Source organism: Eretmochelys imbricata, chromosome 16 (genome assembly GCF_965152235.1).
Source record: "Eretmochelys imbricata isolate rEreImb1 chromosome 16, rEreImb1.hap1, whole genome shotgun sequence".
Lineage (NCBI taxonomy): Eukaryota > Metazoa > Chordata > Testudines > Cheloniidae > Eretmochelys > Eretmochelys imbricata.
The window spans coordinates 8,457,347-8,481,248 of record NC_135587.1 but is presented as its reverse complement, the minus strand read 5'-3'; the positions used below and the strand labels follow the sequence as shown (position 1 = coordinate 8,481,248).

The window sequence follows — 23,902 nt, the reverse complement described above, 5'->3', positions numbered from 1 at the left end:
CACAGCCTCAGGCAAATGAGTTCAGCTGTGTGCCTCTGTCTCCCCACATGTAAACAGGGTACTATATTCACCTACCACACTGGACTTATTTGCAAAGCACTTTGGAGATGCAAAGCTCCATATCAAGCGTTGATTGCTACAGTCACAACCCCCGACTGCTGTGTCTTGGCTTCTCAGCCCTAGCCGCGCGCGGTTGAAGTGTGGTTGCAGCATCAGACAGTTGGCTTTGCTTTTCTGGAAGCTTTCCAAAGAGGATACACAAGAGACAACATGCGGCCTTCTTCCTTGGAGAGGCACCTGTGCCCAGAAGGGTTTCCGGTGGCTGCACACAAAGACTATTTATGAGAACAATTAAAGTGTGTGTGGGGCGGGGGGGGGGGGGGGGGGGAGGGAAGGGCGGGAGAAAGGGAGAAATAAAAGTCTGGCATTTTGCGCCCTCCTGTAAGATGGAGGCTGGCTCGCTAGCACCTGGCCCGGCTGGATGCAGACCAGGCCACCCTTGAGACAGTTGCACTTCCAAGGGCCGTGCTGACTCTCGAAGTCAGTTATGCCCATTGCTGCTGCTGGGCCACCTTTTGTTCTAGTTATTGCAAGTGATCAGTGCAGCAGAGACAAGGAGCTCCACTGGGTGGATCTCAGCCTTCCTCAGGAAACAGACTGGGGCGGCCTTAAGGTACCAGTGCCATTTGTGATGCTCCCATTACCAAGAGTTCACTGAATATGAACTCTACTCTGGACCATCCTGCAGTTCAGTTTGTGCTGTTGCCGGAAATTACTTTTCTGGCCCCTCCTCACAGAACAGTAATGGGTCATTCTCTGTAGTCTTCGTTATTGCTCGAGGGTGGGTTTGCACCGTGCTTGAGAAAGTCATGGGCGTAGGCTCAGTGAGGTAAGCGACACCAGTCTCCCCCAAAGCCCCAGTACCCCCAGAATGCCATCTTGGGCTCTGCCAACCACAGCATCCCATCAAGTGAGCCTTTGGAGACAGAAGCTGCCTAGAGGCTGAGGTCTTCATGGCCAGTAGCCAGGCCTTAATTTTAGGGCCTGGCCATTATGCTGGACCAGAAATGGAATGAGAAGCCAGTGGAACTCGACATGCTCTCGAATCTCTGCTTTGTAAGGCAGAGAGAGGCTCCAGTTCAGGTCTGCTCTACGGTGACCCAGGTCAGAGTTGCTCCACCCTGTCCCCGCTCGGTCCTGCCCATGGATGGCCCCCTCCTTCTGCCAAGGGTAGGGCAGCTTTACGCCAGGAGACCCCCTGCACATGAGGAGTTCTCCAGAGGTCTTGGTGGACGGCAGACTGAGCCCAGCTCAACAGGCAGGCTCCTGGGTGTCTATGTACATGGGGGTGCAAACTGGAGTGTCTGAAGGGTTTCAGCCTACATCCCCAGGCAGAGCAACACATCCTAGTCTGAAGGCACGGGTAACAGCAGCTAAGCCACCACAGGGGAATGAGCCCAGGCTCCTGGCTGAATGGAGATGGAGCCCACAGTTCTCACTGCTGTTGAGTGCGCGTCAAGAACAATAAGAGGCTGCAGGTCACTGTCATGATTGGAAGGATGCGCCCCCACTAGAGGCAGGTAGATGTTCCTGGCTCACTGCACTGGCAGCTTTCCTTGGTGCCAGCCAAAGCTCAGGGCTGCAATAGCAGCAGGTGTTACAAGGCAGAACCGGGGGCGTGTTAGAGTGGGTAGAGCCTCAGCTGGGTCTGGCATTTTTAGGAGCCCTCAACCGAAATGTCAATTTGGGGAGAAACCAGGAGGGGTTCATGCTCCAAAGCAAGGAGTTAAAGGTGCATCTTCACTGCGAAAACCCCCGTGGCGGTGAGTCTCCAAGCTGGCTCACGCTATGGGGCTAAGAACAGCAGTGCAGACATTCCCACTTGGGCTAGAGCCTGGGCTCTGAAACCCAGCAAGGGGAGCGGGTCATAGAGCCCAGGCTCCAGCCCGAGCCACATCTACCCTGCTATTAACCCCGCAGCACAAGCCCAAGTTGGCTGAGCTGGGCTATGGACACTTGTTGCCGCAGGATGTGGGTGTTTTTTCTGTTTTTTTTGCAGTGTAGACGTACCCAAAGCCACAGATTCGGTAGGCAGCTTCAAGGGGCTGTGAAGATTCCAGAGGACCCTGCTTGGCAGATTACGCAGCTTTCACAGCGCAGGGATTCCCCTGTCACTGGCTTGCTGCCTCTCATCCCAGCGAGAGCTGGGCGTTTAGTAATCATGTTGTTCCTCCCAGCTTCCTTGTTCGCTATCCCTTGGAGGAAGGGATGCCCCCCTCCCCCAAAGCACACAAAGCAGGGAGACTCATTCTAATTAGCTGCCATGTCTGACCCATTCAGGGCACAAGCTCCATCCTGCATTACTGCCACAAATCCCCCACACCCTAAGTGGGTGCAACTCCAGAGACCTCAGTGGAGGAACACCCCCCTACCCCCCAATACCAGGGAGGGAGCAGAGTTGGGAGGCAGGTGTGGGGGAGAGGCAACAGGCTATTGCAGAGAAACGTACAAGGGTAATCTCCACTAACTCCGTATATAGCCCGGATGGCTGGAGTCCCACGACTCACCATCCCACCTCATGCCAGTGTGGCTTAGCTTCTGTGCTCCCTTCCCTGAAGCCCCCGGGAGATGGGAAGGGGAAGAAGCAGCCTTCTTCACCCTGGTGGAGGATGTGCATTAGATACCCCGCCTGAAGGGGATAAAGCTTTGCTCAGGCACTAGTAGACTGGGCTAATGTGATCCAAACACTGGCCATTCTTCTGGTTTATTCCTGTTGAAGGCAAGTCCACAGTGCAAGATAGATTTGGGCAGATGCACCCTAGTGGGATTCCAAAGAGGAGAGGGAACAGCCCTGTTCCTGGAAGCAAGCGGATTGCTCTCCTCTTGTTGATGCCACACTGGTGACAGGACAGGGTGGCTCCATCCACCCTCTCTGCACACAGCACACTTTGCCAGGAGCAGAGTCCAGAGTCAGCGGTGACAAGTTTTGTCCTGTGCTTCACTGCTGCTTCTACATCTCATATCCACCAGCAGCTGTCACTCACTGACTGCTGGACAGTCAGTCTGGGGGACCTGCTGGTAGGAGGAAGGCCTAGACGACAAGCACTGCATGGATCATGAGAAGTGGGAGAGAGAGACAGACACTCCCATTCTCCCCATAGCTCCCCCAATTCCCTAACTGGGGCCTTTGGGCACCACCATAAGAAAATTGTTCTTGATCTTACTTGTATTAATTGTGCTCCCTGAGCAAGCTTTAAGAGCCAATTTTAACTAAAAAGGTTTTCCCTTAGGTACAAAAAAGGGGAGGTTTCCTCTTTAGTTCGCAGCCTGATGTTAAAAGTCTCGTTACATGGAACCAGCAGGGCCGAGAGATGGTGTTTTGAGAGCAACATGAGAAGTGCCCACCTGCGGTCTGGAACAAGAGTGTTTTAAGGGAACCTATGTGTGGATTGCCGCCCCCCCGTCAGAGGCTGTGTCAAGCAGATCTTGAAAGCAAAGCCCACAAATTCAACCCCATTTCTTCCCCCTCCCACCCATTCCGTCTTGGATACCCAGAGTCTCCTCTGGAGAGACTGTCTAGTCTGCACGAAGGGGTTGAGAGAGTTACCATCCTCAGCAAGTGATTAACTTAGGATTTCCAGAAGCCTGAACAAAGGGTGTAGTTTGTGCAGACACAAAAGCTTTTCCTGACATTTACATGCAGCTAAAAATACCTCCGAGAAAGTCATTATGCAGCAGAGGCAGCTAGATCAGCAGGGCTCAGTGATGAGGATTCCACCTGCAGCAGCTTTTCCTCCAGGTTGAAGAACTTGTGGCCTTTGAAACGTCTCCCCTACAGACTCCTGAGGGGAAGAATGGCTTGTCTACACTACAAAATTAGTGTGGAAATCAAAAGCCACCACGGTAATTAAATTGGCTGTTGATGTCCACGCTACCCTGCTTCTGGCAGTGGTGCGTGTCCTCACCAGGAGCATGTGCACCGACTGACAGCCTGAGCGTGGGGCACTGACAGCTGACAGCTCCATTTCACATCAGGGAGCTGGTTATGTCACATTTGGTCTCTGGCTGGGCTGACAGCTGGAGACCACAGGCTCTGGGGCTGACAGCTGGAGACCCAGACCAAATGCAAAAAAGTTTCAGCCATGAAACTGACAAGAATGTCAATTTCATTGCCAGTTGGTTCCAAACTGGAAAGCAAATCCCTATCACCCCAGCCAACCAACCCCAAAAACCACTCTTGTACCAGAGTAAGACTCCACACCTGAGACACACCAGCATAAGTGTAGGAGTTTAGATTAAAATTCATACCTTTGCTTTACTAATAAAAAGAACTGCATAGCCTATAGACAAGGCCTTAGATTGAGGGCTCTTTGGGCAGGACTGCCTCATGTGTTTGTGATTTGTACTGCAGTATGTGAGATCCGTCAGGGACCAAGACCCCACTGTGCCCATGAGCGAGCAAACAGAACAGAGATGATCCCTGCCCCAAAGAGTTTATTCTTAGATCCTAAGACAAGAGAACGGGGGAACACAGAAGAAAGCAGAAGGAAACAAGGAGACACTGCTGGTCAGTAGGACATGTGGAGGTCTACTCCTCTGCACAGTGCCTAGTAGAGCAACAGGACCTCAATTCTGGTCTCTACCATAACCACCAACACAAGTCTCTAATGCAGGGATACTCCAAGCTCAGCAGTTCAGGAGTCCAATTAGCAATCAACATTACCCAGAAGATCCACAGTAGTAGCTGGCTATTGTACTATAAACAGTATGATGGGCCAAATATTTAATTGATATATAAATTTCTTACAGCAAATAAGTTAATAACTTAATGCACATTGATAACATAGTAAACGCATCCTGATTTAATTAACAACCAATCATCATGTGCTGCAAAGAGCCGCAGGAGACACATTAAAGAGTCACTTACAGCTCCCGAGCCTCAGTCCGAGTATCACTGCACTAAAAAGGGTCTTCTCATCCCAAAACGTCTTTGGGGACAGGGGGACCAGTACAGCGCCTGCATTTGTTCCCATCTATTGCCTGTTCCTCTATTTAGCCCCGCCTGATCATGTCTCTGCGTATGATAGACACTGCTCATTTTAGTGAAGGCTTCTAGGAGGAGCACACCTACCCACTCTAGGACTGACGCCACCAGATATTATACATACTAGCTTTTGTGAAGGGCTTGGCGATTCGATAAAGAGAGCACTATACAAGTGAGGTGGATATCATTACCCCACTTACAGATGGGGAACCTACGGCACAGGGAGGTGAAGTGGCCATCTAGTCAGCGGTCGGCCTCTCGGTCTGACTGACCTGGATTATAGCTGCACCATTTTCTTTGGCATCCTATCATCAGTCTTCTGCAGTGGCCCCACCCCTAATCTCTTCAAATGCAGCCACCCCCATACCTTGATTTTGTATCCTATTCTCCTCTTAGCCCTGATCTACACTCCCAGGAGCTGTTGTTACACCAACCTCACCCCTGGTGTAGATGTGGCTAGGTCAATGGAAGAATTCTTCTGTGGACCTAGCTACTGCTGCTCAGGGAAGTGGCTTGCTACAAAAATTGACAGAAATACTCCTTCCGTCACTGCAGCACTGCACCAGCATAGTGCTGTAGCGTGGACAGGCCAGTCTTCATTTCTCTGAAAGTCACTCCACTTTACACTTGCCATCTTTTAAGAAACTCATCTCTACTGCTTCCAGCCTTCTGTGGTCTGAAGCAGACATCAGAGTAATACTGTTAGCACACTGCTTTGATACATTTTCCACTTTGGTACCCAAACATACTGTTTAGCCATCCATACGGGTGTCTGATTCTGTGCAGGACTTGTGGCTAAGGCACACGGCCTTTGCACCCGATCTGGACAGAACCATTGGTACTGACCAAGCTTCCTAAGTCCACACAAGATTCTACTTGTTCTATGACTTCTCCGCGGCTGCCTTTCAAACACTTCTTCTAGCACCTTCCTCTTTCCAAGACGCAGCCACTTTGTCTTCTTGGTATTTATTTTAAGTCCAAGGCAATGACACCAAATCCAAGTTAGTGAGGAGTATTAAATGCCACAGAACCAAGTGCTGAAGGGGTGCTGGAACTATGGAAGGCAGAGTTTGATGAAGTGCTGACCCCTGCTGCTTGTCCAGGTGCAAACATACATTCTGGACATGCCAGATGAACAGGAACGCTTGTGTGGCAGAATAGATAAACACCGAGCCGCTGTCAGAAGAAAACTGCCTCTAATGTCGATGCACTTATTGGGTAATATGCAGGATCTAACAGCTTATTTTAATTCAGCAAGTTAACAGTTAAGCAGTTTTAAGAGCATCTACATTAGAAGTTTGCTTTGATGATAAATTGATTCAGTTTAGCTATGCTGGTAAAAACAAAACCACATGTGCACCCCACCTGTGAGTAGACCAGCTCTTAATCCACTAGCCTTTGCAAAGCACTAGGCCCTGGAATGAATGCGGTTAGGGAAGAATCGCAAAAGGAGACCACCCCATGTACAAAGCGCACAGGGACTACAAGAGGCGTATGGAAATAGAATTCCAGTAGGATCATGCTCTCTCTCAAATGGGTTCCTGCAACAGCCACCTGCCCTCTTCCCCATGGGGCAGGCCTGACTGCCCAATGCAGTTCTCTCAGGGTACATCTATACAGGGATAAAAAGACCTGCGGCACAGCCGTGGATGGCCTGGGGCAGGAAAAAGAAAGTCTGTGTAGATGCTCAGCCCCAGAGCCTGAGTCAGCTGACCGGGGCCAGTCACAGGTTCTCTCTCTGTGTAGACATACTAACAAATAGTGACTTGGGGTTTCTGTCCAATGTGATGAGGCTGGATGTGCTCAACACCCTTGCTGTAACAGCCACTTGCAGTGGGATGCACAGACTCTAAAGGCTAACGACCCAGGCTGACCCCCATTGTCCACTGGCTGCCAGAGCAATTAAGATCTAATGGCCCGTAAGTACCCCACATTCCCAGAAGAATAAAAACTGTTTGGTCTATAGACATACAGGCACCAGAGAAGAAAAGGGGCAGGGAAAGAACCTTTGCATCACCCCTTAAACAGCATGACTCACAGTACTGATGCGGCTAAGTGGGGCTGATCTAGAGGGCAGACAAGGGGAGGATCAATAACAACCCTACTTACATGGGCCCCCTCCCTTCCAGGGAGGGGGAGGTTACACAGCGTTTTGTCTGGGCAGACAGTTCAGACTGGTTTATAATTACATGAAGCTCCAGTGTTGTTGTGGTTTCCTGGTTACAAACCACTGCTCCTGGACACAGATTAGTCTTGCAATGCAGGTGGGACAGGACCAAATCATGGTTTAAAGTTTAGGCCAGTGGTTCTCAACCATGGGTCTGTGGCCCCCTGGGGGCTGCAAGCAGGTTTCAAGGGGTCCTGCCAAAATAAACCAGAAAGCAGGGCTACAACTGAAGCACTTAGCTCTGCAGGGGGCCCCCATGGTATGGGGCCCCCAGGGAACTGCCCTGCTTGCTACCCCCTAAAGTCAGCTCCGTACAGGTGGGCCATGGAGTTTTTATAGCATGTTCAGGGAAGGGGGCACCTCAGAAAGCTAAAGGTGGAGAACCTCTGGTTTAGACTACGATCCCAAGCCATCCGATATACCTGCAAAGCCCCAGGCTTGAGCAATGTCTGAGGACAGGACTTTGTTCCATCTGCCAGACAGAACCACATTAGAGGCTAGAGCACCACACTGGGGACTCAGGAGTCCTGGATTTGTCTCCCAGCTTTGCCGCTGGCCTGGTGGGTGACCTTGGGCAAGTCACTTCACCTGTGCCTCACCTTCCCCACTCATTTGAGAGCAGATGCAAAGTGCTATTCACAGGTAGGTAAAGTATTGTTATTCCTAATGTCAGGCATGACTAGAGCATAGCTGTGACTTTTTCCCCCCTCTCATAGTGTAGATGGGACCCAATATGGTAAGAGGAGCTTTTATTAGTGGGCAAAACGGGCTAACCAAGTTTAACTTGAGAGTCACTGTTAATTAAAAGCAACTCTCCCCTCCCCAAGGTATAGAAAACGTCTCCTTGGTTCTGAATTTCTGCAACCAATGCTGCTTATCTCGGGTCTAGAGAAGAACCTGGCCCCACCAACACACAGCCAGCTTTACTGCAAGAACACTGGGGGAATGTGTGGTGAGGGGAGAGAAGTACGTGGCCATGCAGCAGGACTGGCTTCAGTCTCCAGCTCTCCATGCACATTGTCAGAACAACATCCACTACCTGTCCTCACAGCCAACTCAATGACCTGATGGCTGCTTTTCACAAAGCTTCTGCCGGGCATAGAGCAAGGGCACATTCACGCCAGCCTTCAGAACCCTAGAATATCAGGGTTGGAAGGGACCTCAGGGCGTCATCTAGTCCAACCCCCTGCTCAAAGCGGGAGCAATCCCCAACTAAATCATCCCAGCCAGGGCTTTGTCAAGCCTGACCTTAAAAACTTCTAAGGAAGGAGATTCCACCATCTCCCTAGGTAACGCATTCCAGTGTTTCACCACCCTCATAGCGAAAAAGTTTTTCCTAATATCCAACCTAAACCTCCCCCACTGCAACTTGAGACCATTACTCCTCATTCTGTCATCTGCTACCACTGAGAACAGTCTAGATCCATCCTCTTTGGAACTCCTTTTCAGGTAGTTGGAAGCAGCTATCAAATCTCCCCTCATTCTTCTCTTCTGCAGACTAAACAATCCCAGTTCCCTCAGCCTCTCCTCATAAATCATGTGTTCCAGTACCCTAATCATTTTTGTTGCCCTCCGCTGGACGTTTTCCAATTTTTCCACATCCTTCTTGTAGTGTGGAGCACAAAACTGGACACAGTACTCCAGATGAGGCCTCACCAATGTCGAATAGAGCACATCCCTCGATCTGCTGGCAATGCTCCTACTTATACAGCCCAAAATGCCGTTAGCCTTCTTGGCAACAAGGGCACACTGTTGACTAATATCCAGCTTCTCGTCCACTGTAACCCCTAGGTCCTTTTCTGCAGAACTGCTGCCTAGCCATTGGGTCCCTAGTCTGTAGCAGTAAAAGAGATTCTTCTGTCCTAAGTTCAGGACTCTGCACTTGTCCTTGTTGAAACTCAGCGGATTTCTTTTGGCCCAATCCTCCAATTTGTCTAGGTCCCTCTATATCCTATCTACCACTCCTCCCAGTTTAGTGTCATCTGCAAACTTGCTGAGGGTGCAGTCCACCCCACCCTCCAGATCATTAGTGATCAATCATTCAGCTCAGTGGAAGCGGTGAAGTTGGATTTCTTCTGCAGCTGTACCTTTGGTCTCCAAGAAAGCTTTCTGAAACCTCGCCCACAGGCCTGTGCCAGCTCAGAGGGAAGCGAAAAGGCAGAAATGCAGTACACTGCTAGTGCAGTCGCGGGGCAAAACAGAGCCAGGCATGCCACCAGCACTTCTTCACTGCTAATTTACCAAGGCTTTGGATGTCGTAGGACTTAGAGATCGTGGTCCCTCTAATTTTTCCCACCCATGTGTGGAATGAGTTTTGTTATGTGCACCAATTGTGTGATGCATCACGTCCATATGGGTGCACATAACAAAATTCATGTCGTGGGGGTGGGGCTGAGGGGTTTGGCGCATGGGAGGGGGCTTGGGGTTAGGGCAGGGGACTGAGCTCCAGCTGGGGCTGCAGGCTCCGAAGTGAGGCCAGGGATAAGGGGTTTGGGGTGCAGGGCTACAGTGGGGAAGAGAGGACTCCCCCAAGCTCTCTCCTGCCACAGCAGCACTGGGGCTGGGCAGAAGAGGCACCCCACCCCTGGCTGCAGCAGGTCCAGCCTGGGGGAGGAGAGCCCCTCCCCCAGCCGCAGCAGGTCTCTGCTGGGGCTGGGTCCGGGTCCAGGTCCAGGCCCAGGCCCAGGCCAGGGGAGGGGTGCCCCAGCTGCGGCAGGTCCAGGTTGAGGTGCCCCTTTCCTGGCCAGTCCCCGGAGCAACTGCATTGCGCTTAATAGGCTGCTGCACGGCCACGCAGATTACAAGTCATATTAACATGTGTATCGCACCACCAGAAACACTTCAGCCTTGCCTAGTGTAGGTCATCCTTGAATGTAGACACAGCCCAAATGGAACAGAGCCAGGTCATGACCTTTAAATTCAGGCCTCTCTTTGTTGGAGAGACTGGGGCACCAGCCTTGCCCTCCCCTGCCCCTGCCACGCGAGAGGAGGCGGTTGGATACACTCAGAGCGGTTAGCATGGCAGTCTCTCACCAAAACGCATAAAAATGCCGCATTTTTGTTTAAAGCAGCAGCGAGAGACTTTCAAGACTATTTGACAAACAACAGGCCTGGCAATATGGTAATTTCTCTCAGGCTACTTATTAGAGAATGATGCATTAAACACGCTCAGCCAAATCCTCCAGAGAGGAAGAAATTACAGTGCCTTTTGTTGGTCCCCCTGCCGCCCATCACAATAGCACAACCCTCCTGTATGCTGTAATTAGCCCTCCATCTCCAAAGATTTCATTAGAGGAGAGAGGGGCTCCTGCAGACTCCTGGTATTTACAGTGATGTTTGCACGGCTCTGCCCCAGCAAGAATTCTCTTCCAGGTCTAGTGGATTCCACTCAAAGCTTCTTGCTTCTCGGTAGGCATCAGAACTTCAAGCTTTTGGCAGGGCCCCAAAAGATAGTGGGAAGGAGCCAAAAGTTCTGCTATGTTGCAAGACACTAGGGTTTTTGTTCTGTGTTTGCAGGGTGCCTGGCACCATGGGGTCCGAACCTAGGACTAGAGCCCCTAGGCACTATGGTAATACAAATAATAAATCATAGGGCATCTCAGCAAGAGTAGCTGCTCTCCTCTAGGTTACTATAATCGGGAGAGTCAGCCAGTGGGCTTCCCACCTCGCAGGCTTTCAGATTAAATGTGGTCTTCAGTTCATCCACCTTCCCTTACCACGAGCAGCAGCTCCTTGTAAATTGCTTGCTGCAAGTTACCAGGAGGTCAGGGCTTACCCCCACTCTTGTGCTACAGCTGCCTGGGGCCAAGCCCAAGTGCCTCAGATTCCTGCTCCCCTGGATGACAGCATGTGGGGCGACTTAGTGGCTCAGCGTATCAACGGGAAGGAAGACAGCGTATCAACGGCTGCTCCCTCTACACCTTCTTTCCAGGCCAGAGCTGGAGGGACTGTCTCTAGAGGTGCTGCTCTGTTCCCGGTGAAGCTGCTCACTACAGTGAGCATGTGTGCGATGGGAGCACCTATCCACTCTTATGCTCTTATCCAAGCTTATGCTCAAAATACATTTGTTAGTCTAAGGTGCCACAAGTCCTCCTTTTCCTAGCCACTCTGGGACTGCAGCCATCAGATAGCATAAAACCACTAGCCTTTGTGCAGTACTTTGGGATCTGATGGAGAGCGATACTTAACCCCCCCCCCTTTTTGTTTTTATAAATAAAAACAGATGGGGAAACCTGAGGCAGGAGGAGATGAAGTGACTTGCCCAAGGTCATCCAGTAGAATCAGTAGCAGAGCTGGGAATAGGTCTCCTAAGCCCCAGTCCAGTGCTTTAACCACTCATGCTGTTGCTCAGAGGCCTTGGGCGCATGTTAGATGGAAGTTATTTCTGAGCCCGGCACAGAGACCTCCATGGCATTTCAGTAGCCAGTCAGCCTGCCCTTTAAAACCTATTGAAAATGAACTATACTGAGCTTGGACACACTGCTCTAGCCCCCCATACATTGCTTGGGTGGCACACCCAGGCCACGAGAACAACTCCAGTGGAGGACCGGCACTGAGCATGTGTAGGGGGCTCGATGCTGCTCCCCCTTGCAGCTGCTGGTGGAAGGCGCACAGCAGGAAGGAAAGAAGCCGTAGCGCTGCAAGGGAGAATTGAGAACGGTGCCAACCAGCAGTTTCAGCAGAATCCAGGCAACAAAAGGTGATTTAAGTCCACCTGTGCCTTCACACCCTCCCCTCTGGGCTGGGCTGTCTGTGCTCGGTCTCTCAGGAGATGCAGCAGCAAATACGTCCAATGATGCAGGTGTCAATTATGGATTTCTTCAACCCTGCACAGCCACAGAACGTCCTCTTGGTCAAGGCATTATATAGTCCGAGACCAGGTTTGAGATGAGAAAACTCTGCTGACTCATGCCATCACCACCTCCCCTGGAAGTGTCCCTGCTCTTGGAGAGGGAATGGTTTTTACACCTGCCGCTCAGAACAGGCATGCGTGGGTGCATCTGCTCCTCCCCAGCAAGAGCGAGCCCAGAATCGCACATGGACGGCAAGTGGGAGCTGCAGTCCTCTTGGGGAATCTCACAAGTAGGCAGCTCGACACAGGCTGCCCCGCTTAATGGGACCAGCTGACATGATGGATTCTACCGACCACTGGTCCCTCCAAGCTGTGCGTGCGCACACAGACCCTAAACCCCGTGCACACAGTGAAACACAAAAATTTGCATGGAAGCATAACAATTTGCACAGAAGAAATTTTTTGCTCACACGGCCTGTCAAAAATTAGAGGGAACATTGTGACCAACATGATGGATTCACTTAATGCCTCAGATATTGCTGGTTTATAAATACTAGTGCGCTCCCCACCAGTGCATAGGGAGTCGTACAAGAGCAACGCCACCCATTTAATGCACAAAACAGGAAATAAGCAAGAGTCCAAGTTGAACAGAAACCACAAAAGCCAAACCAAGCAAGAGTGTTTGCAAATGCTCCTTTACCTCACTATTGAAAGCGGACATTTAACTAAGCTCCATTAAAGGGCAACACTGTAGTCAGAGGGAGATGACCTAACTCAGTGTGTGCTCAAGCAAAGAGCAGAAGCCAGAGAGATCTCGGAAAGCCTCCTGCCCGATTCCATTTCAAGTCGCCTGGGGTCACTCACCAGTTTCCAGTGGCTTTTCATGTGAAAAAAAAAATCAGAGCCCATTAAGTCACATGTTCGTGCAAACAGACGCAGGCTGCAGAGCGCAGCATGCGATCCCACACTGAGCGCATGGCTCTTCAAACCACAGCGAGCCACAAGCCTGTTTCCGACTCCGACATAGCTACAGGAGGAGCGAGTTCAAACCTACTTTCAGTTCCGGTGAGATTTCAAGTAAATGCCAGTGATTCCCTCTCACGCACCCTGCCCAGAGAAACATCATCTTGCTGTGAAAGACAGAACTAGCTTTTTAAAAATAAACTAACAAAGTTTACACGTTGTATTTAACAACAAGGGTCATCTTCCCCGTCACTGTTCAAGAGCGTCTTTCTTTACTGCTTTAACTGCATTTGAGACAAGTATGGTTTAAGGCAGCAGTTCTCAACAGGGGGTCCGCAAATCCTTTCAAGCAGGCCAGCCCCACGGCTAAAACCCAGAGCCCAAGCACCTCCCGGGGGGCTGAAGCCAGGAGCCCACGCCCCAATCCCTAGCACACACTGCCCCCCCATGGGGTTGAAGCTGGGAGTTGATGGGCACAGGGGGTGTAGCTCCCCCAAAAAACTACAGTGAAAGAGCAGGACAGTCCTGGGGCAGCTCCACACCTCCCCACTTCTCTCCCTGCCCAGGTCGGAGGCAGGAAGCCAGAGACAGGGTAGTGGAGGCAGCTGCTGCTCTGGCTGGTGCCATGGAGTAGGCAGCCACGGCTTTCCTTCTCTCCTGCCGCTGCAGGGGGTTGAAGCTGCTCCTCAGCTCCCAGCCCCCTTTGCTCACAAGCTGTCTGAGTGGGGGGACCTGACTTCGAGGTTGGCAGAGCCCTTTGGGAACAGGGACCACAGGGGAGCCCTCCTGGCACACCCCTTCCCTGAACCCTGAGCTTCCCCCCCGCCTCCACTTCCCAGGCCCTAGCTACCTCTCCCTGCACCCTGAGCACTTCTAAAACTTTTTGAACTGAGCCCCCCCCACCTTTTGGGTTATAATTTTTGGTTACGCCCCCATCCACACAGCCCAGACAGGCTGGGGGGCCTGCTGAGGTGAGTCGGCGTGGAGGTGGCGCTCTCCTACCAGACCCCACGGTGCAGAAGTGGCCCAAGCCCTGCTGGCTCCTGCCCCCCAAAGAGAAGTCAAACTACACCTATGCCTCCCGCCCAGAGCCCCGAGCGTCCCCCCGGGCCTGGAGTTTTTATAGCATGTTGTGGGGGGCCTCAGAAAGAAAAAGTTTGAGCACCCCTGTTTTAAGGTGGACCACACTGTAGAATGGGTGCAGTTGCACGAGTGTCAAAGGTTCTGCATTTCAACATATCATTAAACTAAAATAGCATGAAGTAAGTTACCCCGAACCAAAATAGTTATGGTCAGTACAAACCGCCCCCACACACGCACTCTCCCCTCCACCCCCAGTATGTTTAAATGAGGCCTAAACCTTATGGAAATGAGATTTTCAGCCCCCCACTGCTTTCCAGGAGGGGTCGTGTGGGTGGAGGTTGGGGAAACAAAGATGATGGCATCTTAGAGACTGCTGGCCAGTTTCAAAGGTTGTTTTTGCAGAACTGTTGCAGTTTCCCTAACAAGGTGCAGGCAGAGGGGCCTTCCAGGCTGACAGCACTAGTGTTCCAAAATATTTGTCCAGTCTAAAATCCACAAGCTTGGGGCTTTTTTGAGGGGGGAAGAGGGAGGAGAGAGACTGATTGGCTTCCTCTGCACTTCCCAGGGATTTTATTTACCCTGGGGAGCATCTCCCTGAATTCATGTTTCCCCTGCTCCCGACTACAAAGGGGGGGGCGGGGGAAGGAGCATGAGGCTGAACTGTTAGAGAGAAAACTGTTCCCTGAAAGAGGCGAGATCTGTTTGCAACCTGGCCTTGCAGCCCACCTGCTGGGTTTCCCCTGAATTGGAACAAACCTGCTGTCAGGCTTGATAAACTGGATTCTTGCAAGAGTGAGAAGTACAAATGCTGGAGAAGAGCCAGATTTTTTCCATTGCTTTGAATGCAAGCATCTCATCTGCCACCCCACCTCCATGCAGGGGGGGAAGTAGTGGAAGAGAGGGAAGACAGGTTAGATGCCTTGATCAGATCACTTTTCAGCCACATTCTTGCTGGTTACTCAACTCCCAGGGGCTGTTCTTCCTGCCCATCCCAGTTCCAGAAACACTCCAAATTAGTACCTATGGGTCTTAGGAGGGAGTACAAATGTGCAGATGGGAGACTTTGGAAAGTCTTGTCTCTTGGCTGCTTTCCACCGCCTGCTGCTTCACCACATTCTCCCCAAGCTGCTCCCCAGTGTGTGGGTTTGGGAGGGCTGGGAGTTAAGATACAACTGGTTAAAGGTCAAGGAGCTTTTACACAGCTCAGCGGCCTGCCCAGCTTGTGCCCTTCCCAATGGAAGCAATGCAGCTGTTGTCGAGGGATCCCCAAAGATTGGGGGTTATTCCATAGGGAGGGTAGCGCTGAGCAGCAGGGATACAGAAAGAGCGGTGACAAAGACCTCGGATAGAGAGCTGAAGATGGTGTAAAGAGACAATCCAGTGTCCAGGAGCAGTTAGAGCCATAGGACTCTTTCCTCTGCTTGGTTGTCTTTCATTAGACCCACAGGGAACTTCACTCAGTTTTGGAGAGGCCTGAACAGTGATTTATAGGAAACCCAAACCTGGGCATCAGCTTTCCCAGCAACCCGGACCCCTAATAGTGTGGGGCAGGGGGAGAGGGAGCAGAAGGGATGCACAGTTTAGGGTGTAGTTGCAACTCTAGTCCTTGGTTCCAGAAATGTATGTAAATATATGCCAAACAAAAAAACCCTACCCAGGACACACACACACACACCCCCCCATAAGCCATGGCAATAACGTCAATAGCCACAAGAACTCCAGCTTTCATTGTCCCCTGGTTTTTAGCCTGCATTTTTGCCGAATTCTGTCAAGGGGAGGGGAAGTTGCACATGGGCTGACTTTGCATAGGCAACCCACAGAAAGAGGGGAAACATTCCAGAGCCAAGAAAGCCTTCAGAGGAAAGCTCTCCCCTCCTGCCTGCCAACCGGAAGGCCTCAGTAGTAGTAAGTGTTACTCACTTGGCTGAAAGGCAACTCCAGCCCAACCCACCCTCATTAAACTTTACATTCCCTCCCTCTCCCCCTACAGCAGGGGCTCTCAACCGGTGGTGGCCCCGGGCCGCTTGCGGCCCAGTCAGCACATAGCTGCGGCCCATGTGACATCCTCAGGGCCATCCAGGTAGCATAGATATTGTGTGGATGCGGCTCACGTAACAGAGTTGCATATGCAGGCCACAGTGGTACATAAGCAGCGGTTCTCAGCTTGATAGGGAAGCTGACGCCCAGGCTTCAGCCTCACATGAAGCCACCACGATGGTCTTCCAGAGCTCCAGCTGAAGTCCTCCCACCAGAAGATGGAAATTCAGGCTCAAGGGGTTCTCCTGAGCCAGGAGATGGGAACAAGAACTCCAGGGGCACCTTTGTACATCACAGGGGAGCAGAGAGCACAGGCTGTTTGTCTGCAGTTCCCTTTTAAGTACTAGGCTGTCAACTGACTTCTAAACACACAAGGACAGGACCATCCTAGTCTACTCAGCTGTCCCTTCTAGGGTTCTTTTTTGCTCGTTAGGAATAGCTTCTTATGTGCTTCAGCATCCAGGAAGGTGGGGGGCATTCCTCCCCGACAAAGCACAAAGCATGAGCATAGGCCAGGAAGAGGAACCTAACCCACTTCCTGATTATGGGTACGGGTATGCTTCCTGGCATGTCCTGAGGCACTGTACTCTGAATAACCCATAGAGTATTTCAAAGTCACACACCTTCCTCTGGCACATGCAGAGGCAGGGATACAGAAGAGAAAAGCAGCCAAATGAACGGAAAATTGGAGATTCCTTCCTGTTTAGCTGTTTATAATATAGGCATTAAGAAAAGGAGGACTAGTGGCACCTTAGCGACTAACCAATTTATTTGAGCATAAGCTTTCGTGACCCACAGCTCACTTCATCGGATGCAAGTGAGCTGTAGCTCACGAAAGCTCATGCTCAAATAAATTGGTTAGTCGCTAAGGTGCCACTAGTCCTCCTTTTCTTTTTGCGAATACAGACTAACACGGCTGTCACTCTGAAACCTGTCAATATAGGCATGGTCATCAGATAAAGAAGGGGACAGTTTGTCATGCTGGATCTGCCTAGGTATCAAGATAAAAAGCTGTATGGCTCGCACTGTGCACCCATAGGACAGAGGGGTGAGATAACCGGAGACACAGACACGTTATTTAAAGGGGAAGAGAAGACGTCAGCTTGCCAAAGCTTGAGAACTTGGACTGCAGAGCTCACCAACCGAGTTTGTTACACTGTCTGAACACAGAGCCAAGATGCAAATGGAAGCACAAACACACAATGCCAATCTAGTTTCATTCTCTACCACCTTGAGGTACCAGCTTTTCCCTTACAGCCTGTTTCTGCTGCAATCCATCCTCCACAGTGGTCCAGGTGGGATGAGTAACAGTGAGTCTGCAGCTCTAGCACATACCATTCATTTAACAGTGAACACCCAGCACATGCTGCCCTTAGCAAAGATCCTACACAAAGAGCTGTTTGTCCTTCCTCCCCACTCCTACTTCCTTATAGGCAGAAGATGGTTAACCATTTCAAAAGGGCCTGAAACTCATTATTTTGCCTTTGGCAGACAGTTGGGAATGTCACACTACATAGCAGGCTCGCACGAGTAGAAGTTATGCATATTCAAATCTACCGTTTGTTTCCACAGGACTGTACCTCAACTCCAAGCCAATGGCAAAGGGGACAGCAGCTGAGCAGGAGGTAACTAGATCTAGGAGTTGGAAAGCACAGCCTGCCTCATCAGAACGGGAACAGAGCAGAACGGGAACAGATGGTCAGTGGAGTAATGCACCAATGGTTCGCATGCAACACCAACAGACGCCAGCCATCGGCAGGTGGGATCAAACCTGGGACCTCTGGAGCGAAATGCATGAGCCTCTGTTGCAGGGGTCCCCAATGCGGTGCCTGCGGGCGCAATGGCGCCCGTCGGGGCAGTTGTGTGCGCCCGCAGGACGCCGTGCCACCGAGCATGGCCGCCGGAGAACCGCCCGCTGAAATACTGCCGAGAAGCCTTGCAGTTGCTCGGCAGCATTTCGGTGGTGCCGCTTCTTGGCGGCCGGGGTGTCTGGCACCCGCCACAGTCTTCTGGGAATAGGAATACGCTATTCCCACAAAGGGTGGGGGCCACTGCTCTGTTGCACGAGCTAAAAGCCACATGGCCCTTTGAGTCTGCTCTACAGCCCTAGCGCTCTCTGTAAGTGGTCTCGGTCTAGATGGGACAGAGCACCACACCCATGAATGTGGGTTTTACACACACACACACACACACACACACACACGAAAAATTCATACCCCTTGAATGCTGTAGCTATGCCGACCTAACTCCTGGTGTAGGCCTGGCTGGGTCAATGGAGGGGGGGGGGAAAAAAAAACAAAAAAACACAAACACACACACACACACACACACTCTCCTGTGGATTAAACGAGAGGGATGGAAAAACTCCCCGTCTCTGTAGGGAGCACGTACATGACGCTGCAACAGCACTCGGCACAGCCAGGGCCTCAGTGTCTGACACTTCCTGGGTGACAGCAACTGATGGTGCCACTGTGGTTTTGAGATGCAAGAGACAATAATACAGCTGGATGTCATGGAGATGACTACCTGGTACTCAGCTGTGAATTTCTAGTCGAAATAGTACTAAGCCTCTTTCCATAACTGTACTACAAATTTGCAAGACAGCCGAATAAGTGACAGGTGTGTGGGGAGAGAAGTGAAGTGACTAATGACTGCTTTAGAAGGCAGTTGAATAGCAATAAAATCGCTAAACCATCTTATTACTCAACAGATCTGCTCCCAGTGCATTTTTGAGACGCATCTGCTGACTTTATGACAAAGCCATTTGCTTTGCTTTTTACGCCAGCTAGCCCTGCAGAACCAACACAGCTACCGGCGAATAAGCTGCATTCTGTTCTTCATCATGCATCTAACAAACTGATGGGTAAGTGCCAACTGCAAAAAAAGCCACCACAGACCACACTATTCCTGGCAATGGCAGGCAAGCCTCAAAGTGCCCAGCTTGACCCTCAGATCTCACGTGGAGTCTACAGGGCTGGCAGCTGACACACAAACATCCACCCTGTGTGATCTGAACAGGTGTGCAACATTTAACTCTGGACCACTAAGATGACAGCTCTACAAGTTCAGTCATTTTTCAGTTTATGAAAGCGTGAACTCAGATCAATATTTTTGGAGTTATGAATAATGGTACCTACGCTGAGACTTTTTCCTCTATGAAGTTTGCCTGTGAGAGACACCATTTTAAAATGGCTGCTTTATTTTTATTTATTTATTTATTTATTTTAAAAGAAATGATGGACTTTTTGCTGAAATGTTTGTTCCTGTTCCAGTGTGGAAAATAGACCGGCACTTTCAAAATCCTCCAGCACAAAGATTGGCAAGAAAGACAGACGCTGGCAGGTGAGACTAGCGTCCTAGCACAAGTAACATGCTCTGGGCAGGGGCAGGCCCTCTATCCAACCCCCGACTCCCTTACTGCACTGCCTGGAGCACCAGGACAGGCAGCCGCGCAGCACAGAGAACCGGGTCAGGCCGGACTCTGCAGCCCCGCTGCCCAGAGCATTGCGCTCGCGGTGGCGTGGCTGCGGGGGACAGCCTCCCGGGCCAGGAGCTCAGGGGCTGGGCAGGACAGTCCCGCAGGCTGTAATCTGCCTACCTCTGCTCTAGGGAAATGAGCAAAAGGGATGGGAGGCAGGAGGTCACGAGTGCTACATTCACCTAAAATGACTGCCCAAGCCTCAGTACTAAGTTGTATTTAAAAAGCACTGTACAGCATTATTTATGCCTGAGGACTAGGCAAAGATCGCTGAGAGATCTTTGTCTATTCCAATGTCCAATAAAAGACATTACTTCACCCACCGTGGGACCAACATGGCCACTACAATGCTGCAAACATAATGACACACCCATGGTTACACAGCAGAGTCCATATGTGATCTGGTTCTTATACCCAAGTCCCTGTAATGCCGAATCTGCCAATCCACACCACCAGTTCCAAGCAAGTGACTTGACCTTTCACCTCAGTTTCCAAATCTATAAAAATAGGGAGAATATTCAACTCCTCCATAGGTAGCTGAGCACACCTTCCAATACCTTTGACAGGTATTCATGCACTGGCTGTCTTTTAGCTGCCTTGCTCAGACAGTCCTTTCTACTTAGCAGATTAAACAATGAACAAATTGTAGGAAAAAGTCACCAAAACTAGGATCTGACTTTACCTTTCTCTAGCACTTTTTGGTGCATCCCAAAGCCCCTTACAAAAATCTAATTCAACACAGACACCCCTGTGAGCTCTGTATTAAGTGCACAGAAAAGAAGGATGAAGTGAAAGATAGGCCATAAGGTCTGTTTTCACAGATGTTGAGCACTTCCAGCTCCCCATGGTTCTGAACTGGAGTTGTAAGCACTCAACACCTCGGAAGATAAATCAGGTCTTAAGTGAATCTGTGGCCACAGCTTGGGACAGACTCCAGGGAGTTCTGACTCCCAGGTGCCTCCTATCCTTGGTCAATGTTAGCTGAGACACAGTTACCCGACTTTAGAGATTTTAAGGACACTGGCTGGGCTTTTCAACTGAGCCCAAGAAGCAGGGCACCCACCCCTCAGTGAAACTCAGTGGGAACTGGGCAGCTAACTCTTCAGCTGCTTTGGAAATCCAGGCTTAAGTCTCTTTGTTCATTCTGGAGACATTAAAAAAATCTGAGCTTTGTCATGACTTCAACAGTCCATTCCCCATCTGTGCCAGGGATTTGCATTCCTTCCTCCACCCCACAGGTTAGTGCAGGGGAGCCCTAATTTAGAGGCTCCGAGGATCCCAAGGGCCACACCATTTTCCTCTACTTTGAGTGAATCAGGACAGAAGCACAGGTATGATGGTTCCTCCCTCGACAACGATTCAAAGATTAAACAGAGGGCAAGTTTCACAGGCAATGCACATCCCCAACAGGCAGTTCTGCCTTCCCTTGGTGTTTGTGGGCTTCAGTCTCCCCAGTCTTTATTCCAACAAAATGGGAGGATGCCTGATGGCAACAGCACTGCTAGGACAGAATGCATTTGCTTATTTTGCCCGAATCCCTCAATTGAACTTCTGCAGTTGGGACACTGCAAAGTCGCACAATCCATGCAGCTCGCTTTCCCTATCTACTGCTACATGGTTAAGCTTTTCCAAAGCAGCAGCCAGTCATTCAGATGCAGGATCCTCACAGAAATCACTGGCATGAAAAGAAAAAAAAAAACCCACCACGCTCCAATGCTCAGACTTTAACCTGTAACCACTTTAAAGTGACTTAAATGGAGTCTTAAGCCAGCCAAAAGTCCTACAGTCCACGTGCAGAAAGCATCCAGCTCTCAACTCACTTAGGGCTGTTTTACCTGGAGTGCTTTGTAAAGCCCTTTGGGATTCGGCAGCCCAGATATTCACCAGCCTGCTGTATGCACTGTCTGGCTTTGTTCTGGGCCATTTCCAAGGGAGACAGGGGGGCTTTTCCTACTCCCCCCCCCATGCTGTATGTGGAAAACAAAAGCTGTGATTCAATCCACTCCTCCAGCCTATCGATCCATGTGCCAAGCCAACAGGAAAGTAACCCTGATGGTTCCTCTTCACCCCTGGGTCTGGGCTGGAGAGAAGTTTATCCCAAGAAACACTGCAGGATATAGCTGACCTTTCTCCAGCATGTGCTAAAAGCTCTGCTTGCAAACTGCCGACTTAGCAAAAGCTGTCAGTCCTGTTTTACTGCCTCTTGTCCATTTCCTACTAGGAGATGAGGCCTCTGAAGGCCCATTAGTTTGTTTCCTTGCCACACACAACACACTTCAGTATATAAGTTACAACTTGATACGCTGCTGTGGCAGGTGAATGCTGGTACCGATCGGTTTCAATGGAAGCCTAGATACAGCGTGAATTATTTGTGGTGTACTGACCTATTTAGTGGCTGAAAGGCAGCATTCATTCAAACGCAGAGTCCCTGGAGCACACCCAAGTCATTCTGACTTGTGGCAGGAATATATGCCAGGAGCTCACTCACACACACACACACACACACACACACACTGGGTGTGCATCTGCTGAGCGAGGGAAGCATTGCAGGGACTCCGTTCTTACAACAATTCTAGCAGTGCTACAGGGACTCCCCACACCTCATCCCCATGGTTAGGGCCAGTGCATTCTGCGGTTCCTGAAGCAACCTTTCTAGAAGATCCAGCACTGAAGTGGCAGGCAGGGCCTTTGTAGTTTCTAAAGACACTGTGCAAAAAACAGGTGTAGCTGCAACATCCGTCGACTGACTGCACCAGAGAGAAACCACTGTACACTGCATTGGTCCTAACCAGGCATGAGCTAGAGACGTTGGCCCAGATGTTGCAAGCAATGTCTGAAAGCCACTTGAGGCAGGTGCTGTGTTGTACTGGGGTTCCAAGGCCTTTCTGCCTAGTGTAGACAAGGCCTAGCCATCTTGTGTATAGCCCAGCTAACGTGAAGTCACCTGTACTTTGCATGCAGCTGAGCCAGTTTCAATATAGGGGTATTTCAGGAGATGGAGGCATTAGGTATCCGGTTGGCGCACACATGCGGAACCTACATCATAATAAAAAAACCTGTCCAAAAAGGTATCCAAAGGGAAGGACCCTTCCAACTAATCAGACAGTTCTCCATTCACCCATATCCCCTTCCCTTGTTGATCTTACCTTTATCTGCCAGCGAGAGTGTGCTGTTAAAGTACTGCTCCTCCACAGTCCACGCGGTGTCATTGACCTTGTTGGACACGCCGCAAGATCCAACACAGCTCACTTTGATAGCTGGGGGGGCGGGGAACAAAACAAAAACACATCTACATCAATACTGGAGTAGAGTTTTCAGTGGTCTTCCCAGGCTAGCAAAAGAAGCGTACAGGTCCCATCTCTGGTCTCATCCTGCTGCCTCCTGTGGGCTTCCTTCTCCACAGAGACACAGCCAATTTACTTACAAGTAGCGCATCTGTGCACTAGTTGCTGTTGACAGTGCCCCTTTTAAACACACACACACAGGGTGGGGAGTGGAGAAGAGACGGAGGTCAGTGGCTCTCAGTTCAAAGCGTATTTGTCTCCCTTTACTCAAGTTATTGCTCAAAATGCAGCATCTCTCTCCAGCAAGCCAGGGCATTTTCTAAGATATTCTCATCACACTTGCTAGGCAAGTTAAAAGCTTCTGGGTAAGATTTTAAGAGCAACTAGGAGCTCAAACCTCCTAGAAAAAAAAAAAAATCAGTGGGACTTAGGGTAAAATTTTCAAAGACCCCTGTCTCCCTTTTTCTCTAGTTCCCCTCCCCTTCAGTTCAACTAATCCTCCTCAAACACTCCCAGACACCAGGTAACTTGTGGTTTCAGCCCCAATTCCTGTGCACAAGCAGAGCAACCACTGATCCAAAGGTTGGTCCTTCTCAGTGCCAGAAGGGCCTGTTAATGCAGCGAAGGGAGCAGAGAGCGGCAAGAACTCCACAATCCTCAAACGCCTCAGGGAAAAGGGTTTTGTCTCCTTTCACTTAGAGAGACAGAGGCACCAAACCCACCAATGGCTCCCTTGGCCCCTGCACAGCAACGTCAGTTCACACACTAACCTAGCAGCCATATGAACAAAGGAGACCCTATGACACCATCTGGCCTACCTGTTCTCAAAGGGGGGCAGCACCACCACTCACTCAGCGGGACTCTTTGGGGGACAGGAGCCGAGATGGTCTGTATAGGGACTTCCAGAACTCACTGTCCTGTCGGAGCATCTCACAAACATTAATGGGTTTTACCCTCACCACAGGCCTGTGGGAGAAGGGGAAGGGTTCTCTCCGTTGCAGAGATGAGGAATTGAAGCACAGGTAGATGAAGAAGCTTCCTCAAGATCATGCAG

General features: G+C 50.6%; 1 protein-coding gene across 2 annotated transcripts in view; it reads right to left on the bottom strand.

Moving 5' to 3' along the window:
- Positions 1–23,902, bottom strand: part of ARRDC1 (arrestin domain containing 1) — a 66,436-nt gene that overhangs the window by 15,611 nt on the left and 26,923 nt on the right. Inside the window, exon 2 of one of the 2 annotated variants that reach the window (XM_077835821.1) lies at positions 22,711–22,821. The exons of the other annotated variant lie outside the window; for it this stretch is intronic. Coding sequence (XP_077691947.1) covers positions 22,711–22,821 — 111 coding nt within the window. The remainder of the gene's footprint in view (positions 1–22,710; positions 22,822–23,902) is intronic. 2 annotated transcript variants of the gene reach the window in all.